The sequence below is a fragment of the Magallana gigas genome, chromosome 6, assembly GCF_963853765.1.
Source record: "Magallana gigas chromosome 6, xbMagGiga1.1, whole genome shotgun sequence".
NCBI classification, from domain to species: Eukaryota; Metazoa; Mollusca; class Bivalvia; order Ostreida; family Ostreidae; genus Magallana; species Magallana gigas.
Genome location: NC_088858.1, coordinates 11,318,663 through 11,336,309, shown reverse-complemented (window position 1 = coordinate 11,336,309; position 17,647 = coordinate 11,318,663). Strand labels below are relative to the sequence as shown.

Below are 17,647 nucleotides of genomic sequence, written 5' to 3'. Positions count from 1 at the left end.
GTAAAACAATATTGATGAAGTCAAAGACTGATCAAGGAATGCTAATGAAGAAGTAAAAGTGTTAAGTTTGAGGTGCAGTCTGCAGAATGTAACCAGGCAGAAACACACAAGATGAAGGTTAGTGGGCTGTTCCAAGTCTGGGTCGTAGAATAAACACATATCTATAGGTTTGGTTGAAAAGTTAATTTATGCGCAAATCCATTAAATTTTGAGGTGTTTATAAGGATCGTGTCCGATTGAAGATTGGATTTGGATCGAATCAATGCTGATCGTCGACGCCACACTTTAGGAAGTTCCTACTCTTCAAACATAAATGAAATGCTAAATCCGTTTTAGGCACTGGGTTAAGACGACGATATCACAACTTGATTGTCTCCCTGGATTGGGAACAAAAGATTCAAATTGGAGAGAAACTTTGCCTTATCATGTGAACGGTTCCCAATCAATAGAACTGGGTCGAATGAAGCCGGCATGTCGCACGGACATATACCCGGAGTACAGAGCTTGGGATCATAAATTTCCAACAAAATGTTATCGTTTCCCCCGCTTCTGTGTCGTAAAAAATACCAAACTTGGAACGATGAGATCACCAAATCGCACGAGATAAAATCGGTAAGCTACACGTGCATGGTACAAGATACGCAAAGTTCTTTACTACGTGAGTCTGATTTCTTTGGTAATGGTAAGTAAAGTATATTCTAGAAGGATGGAGGATAAGTAGAAGGAACCTAGCATGGATTGTACATTAATATCTGAACTCCAGGAATCAAAAGTTTGTCCTACAATGAACATCTGTAAAAAAAAAAAATAATAGAAAGGGTTTTCGTAAACAGTGCTCCGGAAATTTAAGAGTGAAAATTGAAGATTTCGTGGAATGTTTGAAAACACACTGGATTCGGAACACAATGAAGGTGTTCTGTAGCATTGCAGATTCTGCTCTGTAGAAAATATTTAAAACGAATGATTTACCTTTATGCTTATTTCATAAATGTCATTAATACTTGTTTTTTCTGTATAGTAATGTTTTATTATAATAACAGACCAACAACGACTTTGATTTTTGGTCAAACTTTGAAAACCGTACGTCGCAGGGATAAATCTAGTCGACGTCAAAATGTGAGGACTTTATCAGGGACACAGACAATTAAATAATCAACGTTTACCTTTCATATGTGTTTTGCAACATGAACGTTATCTCTGCCAAATTTGGGGTTTTAACTTATCCGAAAGTTCAAAAAACGTTTATTCATAAGACTTATCATGCTAACTATGAAAAGAAATGAAGTGTTTTATTCAGAGGTTTCTCTGAATAGTGCATCGTTTACCATTATGAGACGAGAGAGGCCTTTGATATCTTATTTATTTGAATTATCGAGGTGTTTCTCGTCTCTATTGTTTGGCTATCTATTTATAGGCAAAAGAGGAAATCCGCGCGGCTTCAGTTAAAGTACCCTGCGCCAAAATCTACGGTACGTGAAAAACTTACGCACGTAATCATGCTAAGTATTTCCTGAATTTCAAACTATCAATTGATTCATCTTTTCATGACAATACATAACGTCGATCTCTTTGAGATCTGAACCATACAGTATTATAATCATCCCCCTCGTTACAAATTCTCTGTCTGGCTCTGTTGGTAATGCTATTGGTAATTATTCCAATATCGATTTCTCATCTGCATGAATGTCAAGATGGCGACAGATGCTTGCACCATGAAAATTCTGTAGAAAAACGAGAAAAGAAACTTGTTGATTTCAGGAAAATTAAGGTAAGCTTTTTCTTGCTCTTGGTTTAGATGTAGATAACGAACACAATTACATCATGACGAAGGCCCTAAAGTCCTACAAGCTTCACAGGGACAAGGAGAAAGCCGAGACGAGGCAGAGGCAGCTTCGGTCTGCTTACAGGAGGCGGTGGCACGCGCCCGTGGTGCCGAGCAAACTGAGGGCAAGCTCGGCTTCCTCTCAGGTGCGGCCCAAAACGGCCGTTGACGTCATCCGCGAGGTAGAGGTGGCCAATACTGAGGAGAGGTAACCTTGATAATGATGAGTCATCAAGATGAAAACTTAATATTGCTTGATTTGTGTACATGTACATCTCAAAATGGCCAAGTACTATATATTTAGCAATACAATACAATATTAGAATATTTGCAGGTCACACATTGGATCATACATTGTAACCTTTCAACAAGTAACCTATACAGTTGTGGTTCTCTTGCGTTTTTTTCAGAATACTCCGGAGACCTACGCCAGTTGAGTTAGCCAGGATAACAATCTCAATGGGGGAATCCCCGAAACAAATCAACTTCCAGCGTAGAAACAGGTCGACATGGATGAGCCATAGCTTCCCTTCTGCTTCCTACCTAAATCAGTATGCAAAACTGCATCAACTGAGCCAGTCACGTGAAGAATCCCTCCCGGCGGCGGGAAAACCGACAGCCAGCCGACCCCAGTCAGCGCACGCCTACGATGGAGGGGTGTTTTCTCCGACGGGTCCGAAAAATGATTATTATGTCATTCACCCAGAATGGGTGTCAGAGGCGATGACCATTCAAAAACTGAATCTGAAAAGGCGCCCCAACACATTGGTGATGTCAGCATCAGACACCTGGCCGGGACGTCGGTGTAAGAGCGCTCCGCCTCAGAACCGAAGTAACCCGATCACGTGGGACAGTTCAAACCAGCCCGACCAAGTATGATATTGTACACTGTATGGAATCATCGGATTAATTCTGGATTGGTTTCACGTGCTAGTAGTTTTTGCATGATTAATTCAATACCTCTGGTGGAATCTGCATGAGGGCGATTTTTAGTTTTAGCTAGTGAAGTGCTAATTTCTGTATGAATTTTACGTGAGCTGAGAGAAGTTTAAAATGTGTAAGCCGTCTTGTTGTCGTCCCTTCCCCAGCAATGCTCAGCAACCTATTTTGAAATACTAGTTCACATAATTGACTTATTGTGAATTCCTTATCAATCTATCTATATTAGTGCTTCTTCTAACAAAGTCTACAGCATAGTGAATTGGCCAACAAGGCCCAACCTAAGTACTTAGTTTAAAATTTAAAGCATATCTAAAATACCTTACATCAAAATGTTATGCTGATATCTGAGGGGCGATCAACACAAATATCTTCACTTTATGTTGATATATCATCAATTGTTTATGTAATTGTAGAGACTGGTAGCTTGTTGCAAGACGTGTATTTGAGTCAAGCCATAATATGCCTTTTTAATAATTAAACATTTTTTCATGCTTCTTTAAAACATGTTTGTGATTTTCTACATCTTCGATGCAACTACAAGAGGGTCTAATAAAATATTTCTTAACTATGAACATGCAAAAAATAACATTTGCCTATAACAGTCAAAAGTCTCAATGCCTCATAGTACATCTAAATAAAAACTAGAATCAAGAACACAAGTACAAAAGTGTGTTTATTTTGGATGTAGAAAAAAAGACATCTTTGGATTGTTCATCATCATTATCACAATATAAACTACAGGCTAGAGGTCGCGGTTCTGTGAGGTGATTGACACCGCTTGGTGTCGGAGATCAGGATTTCTCTCGGAACACATACACAAAGACCAATGAGGCCATCTACAACAACACGTCGCTCATCAAAGATTCCAGGTGTCCATCGTCCAAAGATTTTGATCATTATAATACAATAGATTAAGTTAACTGACATACTGTTCATTGCACTTTGAGTTTTTTCGGACTTGACAATTTCTGCATAGCACTGTACAAGAAGTGGAAATTCTGGAAAAACAAATGGGTAATAATCAGTACATAGAAAAATACTGTACTCAGTAAAAGCATCTTCAACTAAATATAAATTTATCAATTGGATCTTGTTTTCAGATGTTCTTGTTAACAATTTATTCTACTTCAGAGATATAATTTATCTTGACAATGTATCATGAAAGAGTAGTTGAAATGACTCCTAAACAAAATGTCATTCCAATCCAAAAGACAAACCCCAAACAATGCATCCTGGTAAAAAATTCCACATACAGGTTATTGGATTTTTTATCCACACTCAAAGCTAATGTGATAATCTTAAGTACAATTAGAGACATTCCTGGCAGTTTATCACAAAAAGTTTTCAATCTGCTGTAATCACATCTAACAATTTACCAGTACACCAGAAATTGAAATGAATTTACATACCTGCACAGCAAGGTAGACAACAGCTAAATATCCTACGATAGCTACAGCTAGGAACAAGTCAAATATGGCAGGTTTTACACTGCAACAGAGAACGAAGTCATAAGACTTAACTTGCATTTGATCATATACTTATCTAATTACAACACATTCAATACAAGGATTTAATTTTACTCTTCATAAAATTAATTTGAGTTCAATATACTGGTACAAGGGACGAGCATGTCAATCCAAAGTGTACAGTACAGAAAATAATTTTAAAAACATTTTAAAATTTTTTTCTCTCATATATTTAAAGATGGATTGTATTAAAAACCTTAATTTTATTAAAGAGTATGAGCATATACTGGTCCTGATAAAATGACCCCTCATCTAATTTGTTAATGAAGCATAGAGTTTTATCAATATGAGGCTGTTTCCCCTAGGATGAGACAGAATTCACACTTACTTGTAAGCACTCATTGTGTATGTTGCACCATCATAGAACTGAAATTCTGGATCTCTGTCAAAAAAAATATATAAATTCAATGTCTTTATCTCAATAAACTAGATTTGGTTATCATAATTATATAAGAATAATCCAATTTTAATGTAATAGATTTCAATATTAACCTTTCAAAATCTACTGTTATACCATTAAGTAATTTAGTTTTGCATACAGGATGATTATTTTTTATGTTTCCTATAAAACTGTTACAGATACTGAATGTATATAGAAGCAAAGTGAACAAACAAAACTTGATGTATAAATCCTATCCATCATCCAACAATTAATTAAGAACTTAGAGGACTACAAGTAAAACATGAAAGACATATGCACAGAAACTGAACTCATTTAGTCGACCCCACAAACCTCTTGTCTGCTTTGAATGTTGTTCTCTTGACGTCTTTGAGGTAGCGACTCATGGCCTCCTCCAGGTTGCTATGGAGACTGTGGTCCTTGGGCAGTAGCTGGGTGGCACGAGGCTGAGATGTGAGCTGTCCCAGCCAGGCTTCCACCAAATCCTGCTGGACTCCCTGCACAAAAAACACAATGTTAATGTTGTAATTTTTTATACGAACAAAATACAACCTCAACACCAACGCTAAAACAAGTATTATTGTAGATTTCACACTCCTACTGGTGAAATTTGACCAGTTAGTCCTTTCCACTTAAAATAGCATAACTTACAATTGACAGATTTTAATTCCAATGTTTAGACTCTAGTTTAAGTACCGATATATCAACAGGATGAAGGATAGAAAATCATCAAGGTATTACCATTGTGATGCAAAAGGATGCTAATTATTGTAAACCAACTTTGATTCTTGTGTAAGAAATTTTTTTCATGAGGTTCGCGAGAGCCTTGTTGTAACTAACCACAAATCAGTCTTAGCTAAACAGATGTAGATGACAACATGGATAAGACTTGATAGCCAAATTTAGTAGTCGTGAACCAGGTTTTCTCCAGTAAACCACAAAACCGAGTCGTTGCTAATGAAAGTTAGTTTTCATTATCCCACTTGTCACTCAGCACTTCCTTCATATAACCCCCTCACTTAAAGAAATCAATTTCTATCTTGCAATGTACTTTGAAAAAAAAAATCATCATTTTGTAAGGCCATTACAATGACCTTTTCGAAACCATTGTGGTTTTGGTATATGGATGTCAGAATGTTAAGGCAGAGTAAAGTGTAAAACCTCTTACCAGTCCTCCTGAGAATAGCTGCAGGTTTCCATGACTACTGACATTGTACACATATCTAGCTAGTGCTTCAGCAACAATTTCAATATTTCTGCTCAGCTTTCCCACGTCAACACTTTCCCTATTATTGCAAAGAAAATTTGTCAATATTGTAAGTATTAACATAGTCATAATTTTTATAACTGAGCAATACTTCGGCAATACATGTATATATTTGAACCATGCTCATAAAAACTGGCTCATAGTTAGCCAAAATCTTTATCATTCAAGTTATACCATACCTCTGGTCTAAAATTGTACTTCTATCTGGGTCCTTGTGTGAGTTAAAGTGAGAGATGGTGAATGCAGGCAGGCGTTTGATGCTAAATCTCTCATGTTCCCATGCCAAGAAGTCATCAGCCAAGTTGATCTTTTTGTGCACCATTTCAAATTTGACACCAGGATAGAATGACTTGAGCACATTTTGCAGATTCTACAAAAAACCCAAATCACAATCTCTGTAATAAGTTACTAATACAATATTTTTAACTTTTTATGTCAAGTGCTTTCTTCATATCTCAACGTATAATTAACCAATTATTTATCTTCAAACATTTCTACACACTAAATAAATCAATGAATTAAAAACTACTGCAAGCAATTTATGAAGTATGAGGACAGGAACCGTCAATAAACATTCTTTTTTTTTTTTTTTATTTGCATTTTTCAAATTCAAACATACATAATTAATATTAAACTGATGTCAACTTTTTTTTTAAATATTATAATTACTCTTTCATACCACTTTCATTCATACACTCATTCAAAAATAAAATTAAACTAGAGGTACTGTGAGCAAGCTCACAATTGATACCCCCCGCTAAGAAAAAAATCATAACGCGTGTATTTTTGCTATTATAGAAAATATTGGATGAATCTATTTCACTGTCCATTTTATATAAATAACAACTGCTTTATTTTTGAAAACTGTTAATTTTTAGCTTCTAATATTTCCATTAATACAAGACATGACACAGACAGAATTTAGCTTTTTTGAAACAATGACCTTGAACTTTCTCAATTGACCTTGGGTCAAGGTCATGACACACCCTTTAATCATAAGCAATCTTTGTGTGAAGTAAGAACTTCCAATGTTTCCCCATAAGAAAGATATGGACCGGACACGAATTTTGCATTTTTTCTGTCAGTGACCATGACCTTGCCCAAATGGCCTTGGGTCAAGGTCATGACACACCCTTAAGTCATAAGCAATCTTTGTGTGAAGTAAGAACTTCCAATGTTTCTCCATAAGAAAGATATGAACCGGACACGAATTTTGCACTTTTTCTGCCAGTGACCTTGACCTTGCCCGAATGACCTTGGGTCAAGGTCATGACACACCCTTAGGTCATAAGCAATCTTTGTGTGAAGTAAGAACTTCCAATGTTTCTCCATAAGAAAGATATGGACCGGACACGAATTTTGCACTTTTTCTGCCAGTGACCTTGACCTTGCCCGAATGACCTTGGATCAAGGTCATGACACACCCTTAGGTCATAAGCAATCTTTGTGTGAAGTAAGAACTTCCAACGTTTCTCCATAAGAAAGATATGGACCGGACACGATTGCACAGACAGACGGACAGACAGACAGACGGACAGACGGACGGACGGACAAGGTGATTCCTATATACCCCCCCAAACTTTGTTTGCGGGGGGTATAATGAACCTGAGGTTGTATATTAAATGGCTAATAAAAATAATAAATGAAATAATAATATTTGTAGCAAATTCCACCTCTATAAAATATAGGTATACAATTATAAACAAAAGAGATCTTCCCACTGTGACCAACATTTTTCAAATTTCCTAAGTTGAAATTTTTGAACCGATGCATATTTCTCTATCTTGTATTTAAAACTCAAATAATATAATAGATCAACATAGTTTGGAATCTTATTCTGCTTCAGACATATAAATATGAATTGTTTTGTATATAAAATTATGAAGTTCACAGGTTTATTGTCTACACTTAGAGAATTTTCTCCAAATAGTATATTGATAACATTGAATCCAACCCTCTTTGTTGTTTTTCTATATATAGACATACTAAGATCATTCCACAATGGTAAAACATTAGTACAACTAAAGAATACATGTTGTATTGTTTCTATTTCTTCTTTACAAAAAGTACAACAATCATTTGTAATGATCTTGATTTTTTTTAAATAATAATTAACAGGAAGAATTCTGTGTAGAACTCTGTATTGTAGCCATTGAACAGATGTATCATTAGTTGTCATAAAACATATTTTGAAACAGTCTTGTATGCACAAATTTTGTTCAAGTGGTAATTCATTATTCCATCTTGATATTGCAGTTGGAACCACTTCAGTATAGTTCAAAATTTTATAAATTGCCTTGGTACATTTTTCATTCAATAAAACCACTTCAAAATACATCAGTAAACAAGAGGCCCATGGGCCACATCGCTCACCTGAACAGCAGTTCCTTGTAACATTACATTTCTTGAGAAGAAAATTTTAAAACATTTTTCATATGTAGTTCTATGTTAAACTTTAAACCCCGCCTGGGGCCCCAGTTTTGGTCCGAGGGTCACGATTTTTACAATTTAGAATCTTCACTATATATAAAAGCTTTTGTGTAAATATTGGCATTTCTGGTGCAGTGGTTCTTGAGAAAAAGATTTTTTAAACATTTTCCTAAGGTATTTCTATGCTAAACTTTGAACCCCGCATGGGGCCCCAGTTTTGGTCCGAGGGTCACGATTTTTACAATTTAGAATCTTCACTATATATACAAGCTTTTGTGTAAATATTGGCATTTCTGGTGCAGTGGTTCTTGAGAAGAAGATTTTTGAAACATTTTCCTATGTATTTCTATGTTAAACTTTGAACCCCGCATGGGGCCCCAGTTTTGGTCCGAGGGTCACGATTTTTACAATTTAGAATCTTCACTATGTATACAAGCTTTTGTGTAAATATTGGCATTTCTGGTGCAGTGGTTCTTGAGAAGAAGATTTTTTAAACATTTTCCTATGTATTTCTATGGTAAAATTTGAACCCCGCCTGGGGCCCCAGTTTTGGTCCGAGGGTCACGATTTTTACAATTTAGAATCTTCACTATATATACAAGTTTTTTTGTAAATATTGGCATTTCTGGTGCAGTGGTTCTTGAGAAGAAGATTTTTTAAACATTTTCCATATGTAGTTCTATGTTAAACTTTGAACCCCGCCTGGGGCCCCAGTTTTGGTCCGAGGGTCACGATTTTTACAATTTAGAATCTTCACTATATATAAAAGCTTTTGTGTAAATTTTGGCATTTCTGGTGCAGTGGTTCTTGAGAAGAAGATTTTTTAAACATTTTCCTATGTATTTCTATGTTAAACTTTGAACCCCGCCTGGGGCCCCAGTTTTGGTCCGAGGGTCATGATTTTTACAATTTAGAATCTTCACTATATATACAAGCTTTTGTGTAAATATTGGCATTTCTGGTGCAGTGGTTCTTGAGAAGAAGATTTTTAAAAACATGCACCCTATACTTACTGTTTCGCAATTATCTCCCTTTTTAAAAGGGCTGTGCCCTTTATTTTAACAATTTATAACCCCCTTTCCATAAGGATGCTTTGTACCAAATTTGGTTAAATTTGGCCCAGTGGTTTTTGAGAAGAAGTTGAAAATGGACCCCTCATCCAAGCATACCCCGGATGTGATGGATGAGGGACATTCTTGGAGTACAGCCGGAGGCTGAGGAGTATCAATAGCATATTTCTTGACCAATTATATGCGGGCTCGCTATTCAAAGAATTTAAAACCCATGTGACCTCACTAGTATAAATAACCACCGCCATGCTTAAATCGCTCATTATTTAAAGCAAATTTATTGTCAATGTATAAGTATCAAGAGGCGGGGATATAAATTCATGTACTAATCCATGCATTCTCACATGGGCGGGAAAGTTGATACTCCTCAGCCTCCGGCTGTACTCCAAGAATGTCCCTCATCCATCACATCCGGGGTATGCTTGGATGAGGGGTCCATTCTTTTCATACAGCCTTCGGCATATCGGAGTATCAATAGCATGTTTAAAGAATTGACAATAAATTGAATCAAATTGTTTATTAGGAAAAATCACATCAAACACAATTTAATACACCATTCATGAAAGAGTTGGACTCAATATTATTATCAACGTCTCTGAAGTAAAATCTCCTAAAGTTCTTTGATGAGGACCAGTCTCCAGTGTTCAGAATGTTCGATAAAGAGACACCACTTTTCAGAGCTGCAGAGGCGGATGCTCCACGAATTGAATGTGCCTTAAAAGTACTAATGTCTATTCCTGAACTTTCCATCACACATTTAATCCACCTAGCTACAGTACTTGTGGAAATTTTATTAAAAGTCTTAAAGGAGACGAGAAGTTGATCACACTTGCGATTTTTACTTGTACGTTTGATATATTCCTGTAAAGTACGCACAACACAAATTTTTTCATCCTTGAATCTTTCAAGAGAAATAGAAAAAGACTTTCCTGGTTTGGATGTCTTAAGTAATGATGAAAAATAAAAAACAACTCTATCTGAACTAAAAGTCATGTTCTTAATATTCATGTTTACGAGAGTTTGTGCTCTAGCAGCTGTTGATAAAGCTAAAAGTGTACATAACTTCAAGGTAAGATGCTTCATGTCTAATGAATTCAAAGGAAAAAGAGTTTTTAAATATTTAAGAACTTTACTCACATCCCATGTAAATTTATATCTTGGCAGGTTAGGTCTGAAATTAAACAAGCCTTTCATAAACTTTGTCAGTAAAGGTGAATTTTTATTCCAACTTTGGTCTAAAAATGATAGGGTTTGAGTAACAGCTACTTTGTGAGTATTAATACATGAATAAGACTTTCCATCTTTGAATAACAAAAACAAGTAAGACATCAAATCTTTTTCAGATGTTTCATACACACTTTTGTTTTGTTTATAACACCAAAAAATAAATTTCCGCCATGCAAGGTCATATTGTTTTTGTGTTGATCCTCTCCATGAAGACAGTATGACAAGCTTAACGTTTTTTGAAAATCCTTTATCCTGCAAGGTTTTCCAGAGAAAACTGCGGCGGCTAGAGTAATTTTCTTGTTCAAAGGATGGTTTCTTTTTCCTTCTGTCATCAGATCTGCATGTCTTGGCAGTCTAACTGGAATAGAAACAATCATTGATAGTAAAAGTGGAAACCAAGTTTGGGATCGCCAGACAGGAAAAACAACAATTGCTTTTTCTACCCTATCTTCCCTAATCTTATTAAAAATTCTTCCTAATAAATGAAAAGGAGGAAAAATATAGGGCGTTAATCCTGTCCAATGAAAAGTAAATGCATCAATTTTCCATGCGTTGGGACTAAAACACCAAGACACATATTTCTGAATTTTATAGTTTTTATCCGATGCAAAAAGATCAACATCTGGACAAAAAAACTGTTTGGTAATTCTATGAAAAATTTCTGATTTTAAACTCCATTCACAGGATGTAGAAGTTTCCCTGGAATAATAATCTGCCACCTCATTTAATTTCCCAGGAAGATACTGACATGTCATCCATATATTCCTTGTACAACACCATTTCCAAATATCTTTTGCTAAACAATCCATATCTTTTGATACCATTCCACCCATATTATTTACATAAGAGATGGCTGTTTTATTGTCACACTTTATGCCTACATGAACATTGGTTTCTTTGTCCATAAAGTATTGTAATGCAAAAAATATGGCCAATAATTCCAAGTAATTGATATGGAACTTTTTCTCATGCTCTGACCAATTTCTGCTAAAGTGACCTGTTTTAAAAACAGCACCCATTCCATTACAAGAGGCATCAGATTCTATCCAAAAATCTATGGGTAGTAAACAAATAGGTTTACCATTTTTTATATCGATATTCTCTATCCACCAAACAATTTCTTCTTTACTTTGATCTGATAAATTTATATTCCCATCATAATTATCATCATTTTCATTCAGTGCCCTAACTTTGTCCCTTTCTAAAGATCTGTAATAAAGGGGTCCAATTGAAATTGCATTGAATGCATGTACAATGATTCCAATGAAAGCTGCCACCTCTCTTATACTAATACAGTCTTCCTGCAATAAACTTTCAGCAGCATTTTTTATTTTATCTATTTTGTCTCTTGGTAAAAATACTTTGAATTTCTTTGAGTCGATTATCAACCCAAAAAAGTCAATTATTTGAGTTGGTGTTGTCACTGTTTTCTCAAAGTTAACATGAAAACCTAATGAATGTAAAGTATCTATAATCAGTTGAGTATTCTTCATGCATAAAACCTGACTTTGATTCATAATCAAAGAATCATCCAGATAATAAGAACATCTGATGCCAGTAGATCTTAAATAAGCATAAACAGGTTTCAAAATCTTTGTAAAAATTCTGGGTGCTGAAGACAATCCAAATGGTAAAACCGTAAAACAATAAATCCTTCCATTCCATTGAAAACTCAAATATCTCTGAAATTCTTTTGCAATTGGAACGCTAAAATAAGCATCTTTTAAATCAACACTACAGAAATAATCTCCTTTTTTTAAAATGCTCAAAATTTGATTCAAATTTTCTTGCTTAAATTTCTCATATGAAACAAATTCATTAAGACTTCTCAAATTTATTACAGGTCTAAGCTTTCCATTTTTCTTAGGAACAACAAATATATTAGAAATAAATAAATCATCACTTTCATTTATTTCTCTTATTGCACCTTTTCTTATGAGTTCGTTAATTTCATCATTAACAACCATAATTTCTTGATCATTGAAAGAAATTTGAGATGGCTTTTTTAACTGGTAAGGTCTTTCATCAAACAGAATTTCATAACCTTGGATTGTCTTCAGAACCCATGGATCATTAACAATCTTTTTCCATTGAGCTACATGATATCTAATTTGACCAACACTTACCGTGTTTGTCTCATTTAGTATTTCTCTCGTCTTCCTCTCTTGTCTGATCTCGCTTCTCGAGTTCTTCCCCCTAAAAAAGGTCTATTAGATCCTCTTCCTCTGCCATAATAATAGTTGTAGGAGAAATTCCTTCTCCCCCTGTAGCCTGCATTGTTATATGCACCTCTATTAAATTTGTCCCGAGACTTGTATTTATCAAAATCTGATAACTCCTTTATTTTCTTTTGTATATCAGAGCCAAACAAAAATTCAGTTACTGGCTGAGTGGCATTGCATATGTCAGAAAACTTATTTGGCAAAATTTTTCTCAAAAGAAATCTTCTTTTTTGGGACAATTGATACACAGAGTTACACAGAACAATAACTGCCTGTTTTATCAAATTTCTAACCTCCTTCAAGTTCTCATTTGACTTTGACATTTCAGCTATTTTAAGCAAAGGAACAATCCCTGTTGCTATAGTTTTCTGAACGGCTTGAAAGCCAGAGTCTCTACTTTGAGCAGATTTTGGCATAATATTCCAGATATCTGGATTTACCCGAGGAGCTAACAAATATGTACAATTTGCTGGTCGTGGGTGACTTTCAATTATTTTCTCTGTTTCACCTTCTTTAATACAGAGAGTGTTCACCATGTTTGCTAATTTGTCATCAACATTCTTTCCTTTTTTATCTGACGAAAACCATTCTGGAATATCCCAGTCATTATCTACTTGATCTTTATCTTGTTCAACTGATTCTTTATCATTCATGAAAAAGTCAAAATCATCATTTACACTTGAGACTTCATGCTCATTATTATTGACATCTATGTCAACACTCTCTTGTTCCAACTGATCTAACCTTTCTTTCTGCAGATTATAAATGCAGCCAATTATATCATTAATTCCCATCATTTCTTTAAATTTGTCAATATTTTCTGTGTCCATATTCAATATGGCATTGGTAATATCATTACCAGAAACGTCAGCCTTTTTATTTTTCTTTGCTTTTGTGGCATTTTTGCTCGAACTTTTACGTTTGCCACCTTTTTTACATGCTGAAGACGGCTTCGCCGTCGAAGTTGAAGGCCCTTGTTCATTATCATTGTGTACTGCAGAACCTGCAGTTGACCTTATCTCGTTCATTTTTGAGGCGAGTCTTTTCTCTGCCTCTCTAATGTCCTCGCTATCAAAACCCTCAAAAGACTCATCACCCGAGTCTGCCATTATTGATAAAACGTCAGCATTTTCTGTCGAGGACATGCATGTAAGTTTCAACAACAAACTCGTCTCACGTGTGCCACGTGAAAACACCCAGACCACGTCTGAGAAACAATAACACTTTGAAAACAAAACGTGTATTAAACACTCAAAGTTAAGACATCGTCTTAACTCAATTTTTAATCAAAAAAATCTCAGATAATACCTTATAGCCCGCACAACGTGCACCAAGAAAAATATGAGCGATTTAAGCATGGCGGTGGTTATTTATACTAGTGAGGTCACATGGGTTTTAAATTCTTTGAATAGCGAGCCCGCATATAATTGGTCAAGAAATATGCTATTGATACTCCGATATGCCGAAGGCTGTATGAAAAGAATGTGAAAAGTTTACAGACGGACGGACAGACAGACAGACGGACGGACGGACGACGGACAACGGGTGATCAGAAAAGCTCACTTGAACCTTCGGTTCAGGTGAGCTAAAAAGGAGTACAATTTTTTTCAATATTTACTCTTTCAACAAACACTGATTTTAAAAACTTTGAAATAGCGCTAATAATACTGTTGTATTGCATGACATATATATCAGGCAAGTTAAACATATGTAAAAAATTATCGTATGTCAAAAAAGCTCCATTTGCAGATAAGAAATCTCCAACTAACTTTACACCATGTTGGTACAATACATTAATAAAGAAAGATTTATTGGCAACTGTAATACAAGAGTTGTGCCATATTGGAACATTGATAATATTTTTCTTAATATAACCATGCTGTTTGTTTAACATGTTCACTACCTGGTGCCATGATTGAAAAACATCTTGCCAAAAAACATTATTTTGTTTAATCATCTTTCTTATAAAATCATCCCCAAACTCTAACATTTTCATAGTAACATCTTTGCCGTTAATTGCAAAACATAATAAACATTCTTTACTCTGTGATATAGATTTTCTAGAACACAAAAATACCTGTAGGAAGTGATGGCCAGGTGAGTCTTCTTTGGGAGGTTTGGAGACATGAAGGTACATCTCGTCTGATTTACCTATCCCGTCTAGACACAGGACGTAAGCCACATCTGACAGCAAGTTGGAATCTGCCAAAAAAGCATTTTGGTTAGTTTTCATTCTTAAATCTGTACATATACGCAATACAATATGCTACAACCATCTGGGAACCAGTGGCTCTCATAGCTAAAAACGTTCCAATGGTTTACACAGTATAACATGATGCTGTAAAATATTCTTTTTTTATAAAAAAAAAAAACAACTTGCTCTCACCTTGAGAGTCTAGGTTGTCCTCAATCCACCTCTTTGTTCCTTGATAGTTAAATTTGCCTCCCCCAGACAGCAAGAAGACCAAATTAAATCTGTTCGTAAAATGAAGAAAATGTGAAAAAGATTTTCAAAAGAAAATACATCTTAATTAAAATATTGAAGTTAGAGTCCTACTGTCCAAGAAGAAATTATATTATGATAAATTATAGTTAATACTTGGCATGTGTCCTGGAGTTTGTGTAGAGTTTGGAAAACAAGCGAGCGAGTTCCAGCAGAGCTATGACTCCACTTCCATTGGCATCAGCACCAGTAGACAGGCTCTGTAATCATAACAGGTCAATGACAGTCCTCTTACCAATTACATACATGTATCTAAAGTATGAATTCCCCAATGCTTTTAATTTTTTTTCTTAAATTCAAATAAAATCATTTTTGTGAATTTGCTTTTGAAGAATATGAATCGGTTTCAGTGTCTAATGACTAAATATTGATTTTCAATGTTCTGACAACCAACATACCGGAGCGATTCCAAAGGAGTCGTAGTGGGCTACTACAGCCACAGTGGGTAGTTGCTCCTCAATGCCATAGCCTGACAAGTGACCCTGCAAGATGGAACACAGATTAGCTAAAAATTATTTGATATACATTCATAGCTAACTATACAGTAACCTTTATTAAAGGTTCAGCACAGCAAACAAACTGACAGAGAAATTGTAATGTTTATTTTTGTTAAACTGAATGCTTGATTTATTGAAAGCTGCTATGGAACAAGTTGCTATACCTATCTGTTTTACCTTTTTCTAACTAAACTTACCTGAATATTTGTGATTTGGAAGTCAGCAAGACTCTTGGCTTGGGATCCTGCTACAACCATCTGGAAACCATTGGCTGTGGCTCCACTCATCAGAGCTAAAATAATCAGGTTAATAGTTTCATAGACATTACACTAACAAAAATAAATGGGTGTACATTAACTTAGACTCTCTATACCTTCAATAGCAGTTGAAGCTTGATCCCCTGCATTTCCTCTGTGAATTTCTTCATAGATAGAAGACAGTTCTTCTGTTTCAAGAGCGAAATACACAGGGATTGTGGTTTCCTCTGCCAGCAAATCTCTCTCCAAAATTTGCAAATGCTGTCAAAATACATGTATATAGCAATGAATTCAAAATGAAGTTACCACTTGAATACTAATAACCAATCAACTCAATTGTCTCTATTTATTAGTACATTTAGTTTGTAAATATATGTATGCTCTCTTAAGATTAGAAAAATTAAACAGTCTTCATTTTCTGCAATTCAAGTCTGAAATTTCTGTTTAGTGTAAATTCAGGATGTTTATTGTGAACCCTGGAATTACGAAAAAAAACACCTGTGAGTGTTACTCACTTGCTTGTCCTCTTTGGAGATAGATGTGAGATCAGAGGGCAGGAGTACCAGCAGTGCCCCTGCGTTCTCTTGTATCAAGTCCCGGTACTTGGAAATTGACACTTCTTGGAGGCGGGCAACAATGCAGCGCCTCGTGATCATCTTGGCATCAACTGGGCGGGCTTCCATGTTAACTGGGGAACTGCGACAACCTGCATATAGATAACAGTACTAGGAATTCAATTTGAGTGCAATCAAAATCGGGTTGAACATCACCCCAGGCTCTTTCTCCTGGGAGAATCCAGGGGTTGGTACATTACCAAATTTAATGGGATGGGAGAAATAACGACCGTCTAGACCAGGATTTGCACACCACTACCGGATTGCTCAGTTGGTAGAGCACCTGACTAGAGATTCACCTGGCCCAGGTTTGAATCCTGGTCTGGTTTGTAATTATTTCTCCCACCCAGTTACACAATCTAAAAGCTTAGCTATGCTATCTATCCACACTGACAACTTATGTTTGATGAATAGCTATTTTACATTGGAACTAATCAATGATTAAATGCAATGTACAGTAAACATTGTGCATTTATATCTATAATGTAAATCTTTACGATCATTGTAGGATACTTACCATAGCTCACACCATGTAGATCGTACTGTTGCATGCGAAGGGCAGCAAACTCGTGGGCCGCTGAGACTGGACTCACCGGGGATAGGATAATGAGGATAGGGATAAAAAATAAAAACGAAAAGGGGAAACTATTTTTAAACATTTCAAGCAACTCTCCAATATCACCGAGCACCATGGCTGCGGATCTAAAGAGCACCGACAAGTTCAAATACTTGTATCACAAATGCAACCTGAACTTGTAAGAATATTGAGCGTGGTCTGTTCTCTTTTATGAACTATGAACCCGATTTAAAAATATTTCAATTTTCAAATACAGAAAGGAAAGGGTGTATCCCAATTAGGTTGCAACTGAC

General features: G+C 35.6%; 3 protein-coding genes across 4 annotated transcripts; 1 reads left to right on the top strand and 2 right to left on the bottom strand.

Annotated features, from left to right (window-relative positions):
- Positions 1-49: 49 nt before the first annotated feature.
- Positions 50-3,266, top strand: LOC105345101 (uncharacterized). Its single transcript, XM_011453144.4, has 4 exons — positions 50-117; positions 1,415-1,469; positions 1,796-2,030; positions 2,233-3,266. Exons 1-4 carry the CDS (start codon positions 112-114, stop codon positions 2,699-2,701), a joined length of 765 nt encoding a protein of 254 aa, XP_011451446.3. The 5' UTR covers positions 50-111; the 3' UTR covers positions 2,702-3,266.
- Positions 3,267-3,419: 153 nt separating this feature from the next.
- On the bottom strand, positions 3,420-17,585 carry LOC105345103 (BOS complex subunit ncln). Its single transcript, XM_011453145.4, has 14 exons — positions 17,295-17,585; positions 16,679-16,869; positions 16,280-16,424; positions 16,104-16,198; positions 15,808-15,891; positions 15,506-15,609; positions 15,293-15,381; positions 14,984-15,108; positions 6,137-6,327; positions 5,859-5,976; positions 5,024-5,187; positions 4,619-4,672; positions 4,174-4,252; positions 3,420-3,762 (listed from the first exon to the last, which is right to left on the bottom strand). The coding sequence occupies exons 1-14, from the start codon at positions 17,467-17,469 to the stop codon at positions 3,697-3,699; spliced, it is 1,680 nt and encodes a 559-aa protein (XP_011451447.3). The 5' UTR covers positions 17,470-17,585; the 3' UTR covers positions 3,420-3,696.
- LOC105335530 (uncharacterized) lies at positions 9,590-14,388 on the bottom strand. Of its 2 annotated transcripts, none has more exons than XM_034465325.2 (2): positions 12,811-14,388; positions 9,590-11,038 (listed from the first exon to the last, which is right to left on the bottom strand). In XM_034465325.2, exon 1 carries the CDS (start codon positions 14,049-14,051, stop codon positions 12,825-12,827), a length of 1,227 nt encoding a protein of 408 aa, XP_034321216.2. In that variant the 5' UTR covers positions 14,052-14,388; the 3' UTR covers positions 9,590-11,038; positions 12,811-12,824. The 2 variants fall into 2 exon arrangements, with proteins under 2 accessions (XP_034321216.2, XP_034321215.2); XM_034465324.2 differs by having other exon boundaries at positions 9,591-11,042.
- Positions 17,586-17,647: the final 62 nt, after the last annotated feature.

Coding starts and splice junctions, on each gene's coding strand:
- LOC105345101 (XM_011453144.4), top strand. Junction 1,470..1,795: donor ACCCTGCGCCAAAATCTACG/GTACGTGAAAAA, acceptor CTCTTGGTTTAG/ATGTAGATAACGAACACAAT. Junction 2,031..2,232: donor GTGGCCAATACTGAGGAGAG/GTAACCTTGATA, acceptor CGTTTTTTTCAG/AATACTCCGGAGACCTACGC.
- LOC105335530 (XM_034465325.2), bottom strand. CDS start 14,051: ATGTCCTCGACAGAAAATGCTGACGTTTTATCAATAATGGCAGACTCG.
- LOC105345103 (XM_011453145.4), bottom strand. CDS start 17,469: ATGGTGCTCGGTGATATTGGAGAGTTGCTTGAAATGTTTAAAAATAGT. Junction 4,253..4,618: donor TACACAATGAGTGCTTACAA/GTAAGTGTGAAT, acceptor TCTCTGTTGCAG/TGTAAAACCTGCCATATTTG. Junction 3,763..4,173: donor TTGTCTACCTTGCTGTGCAG/GTATGTAAATTC, acceptor TTGTTTTTCCAG/AATTTCCACTTCTTGTACAG.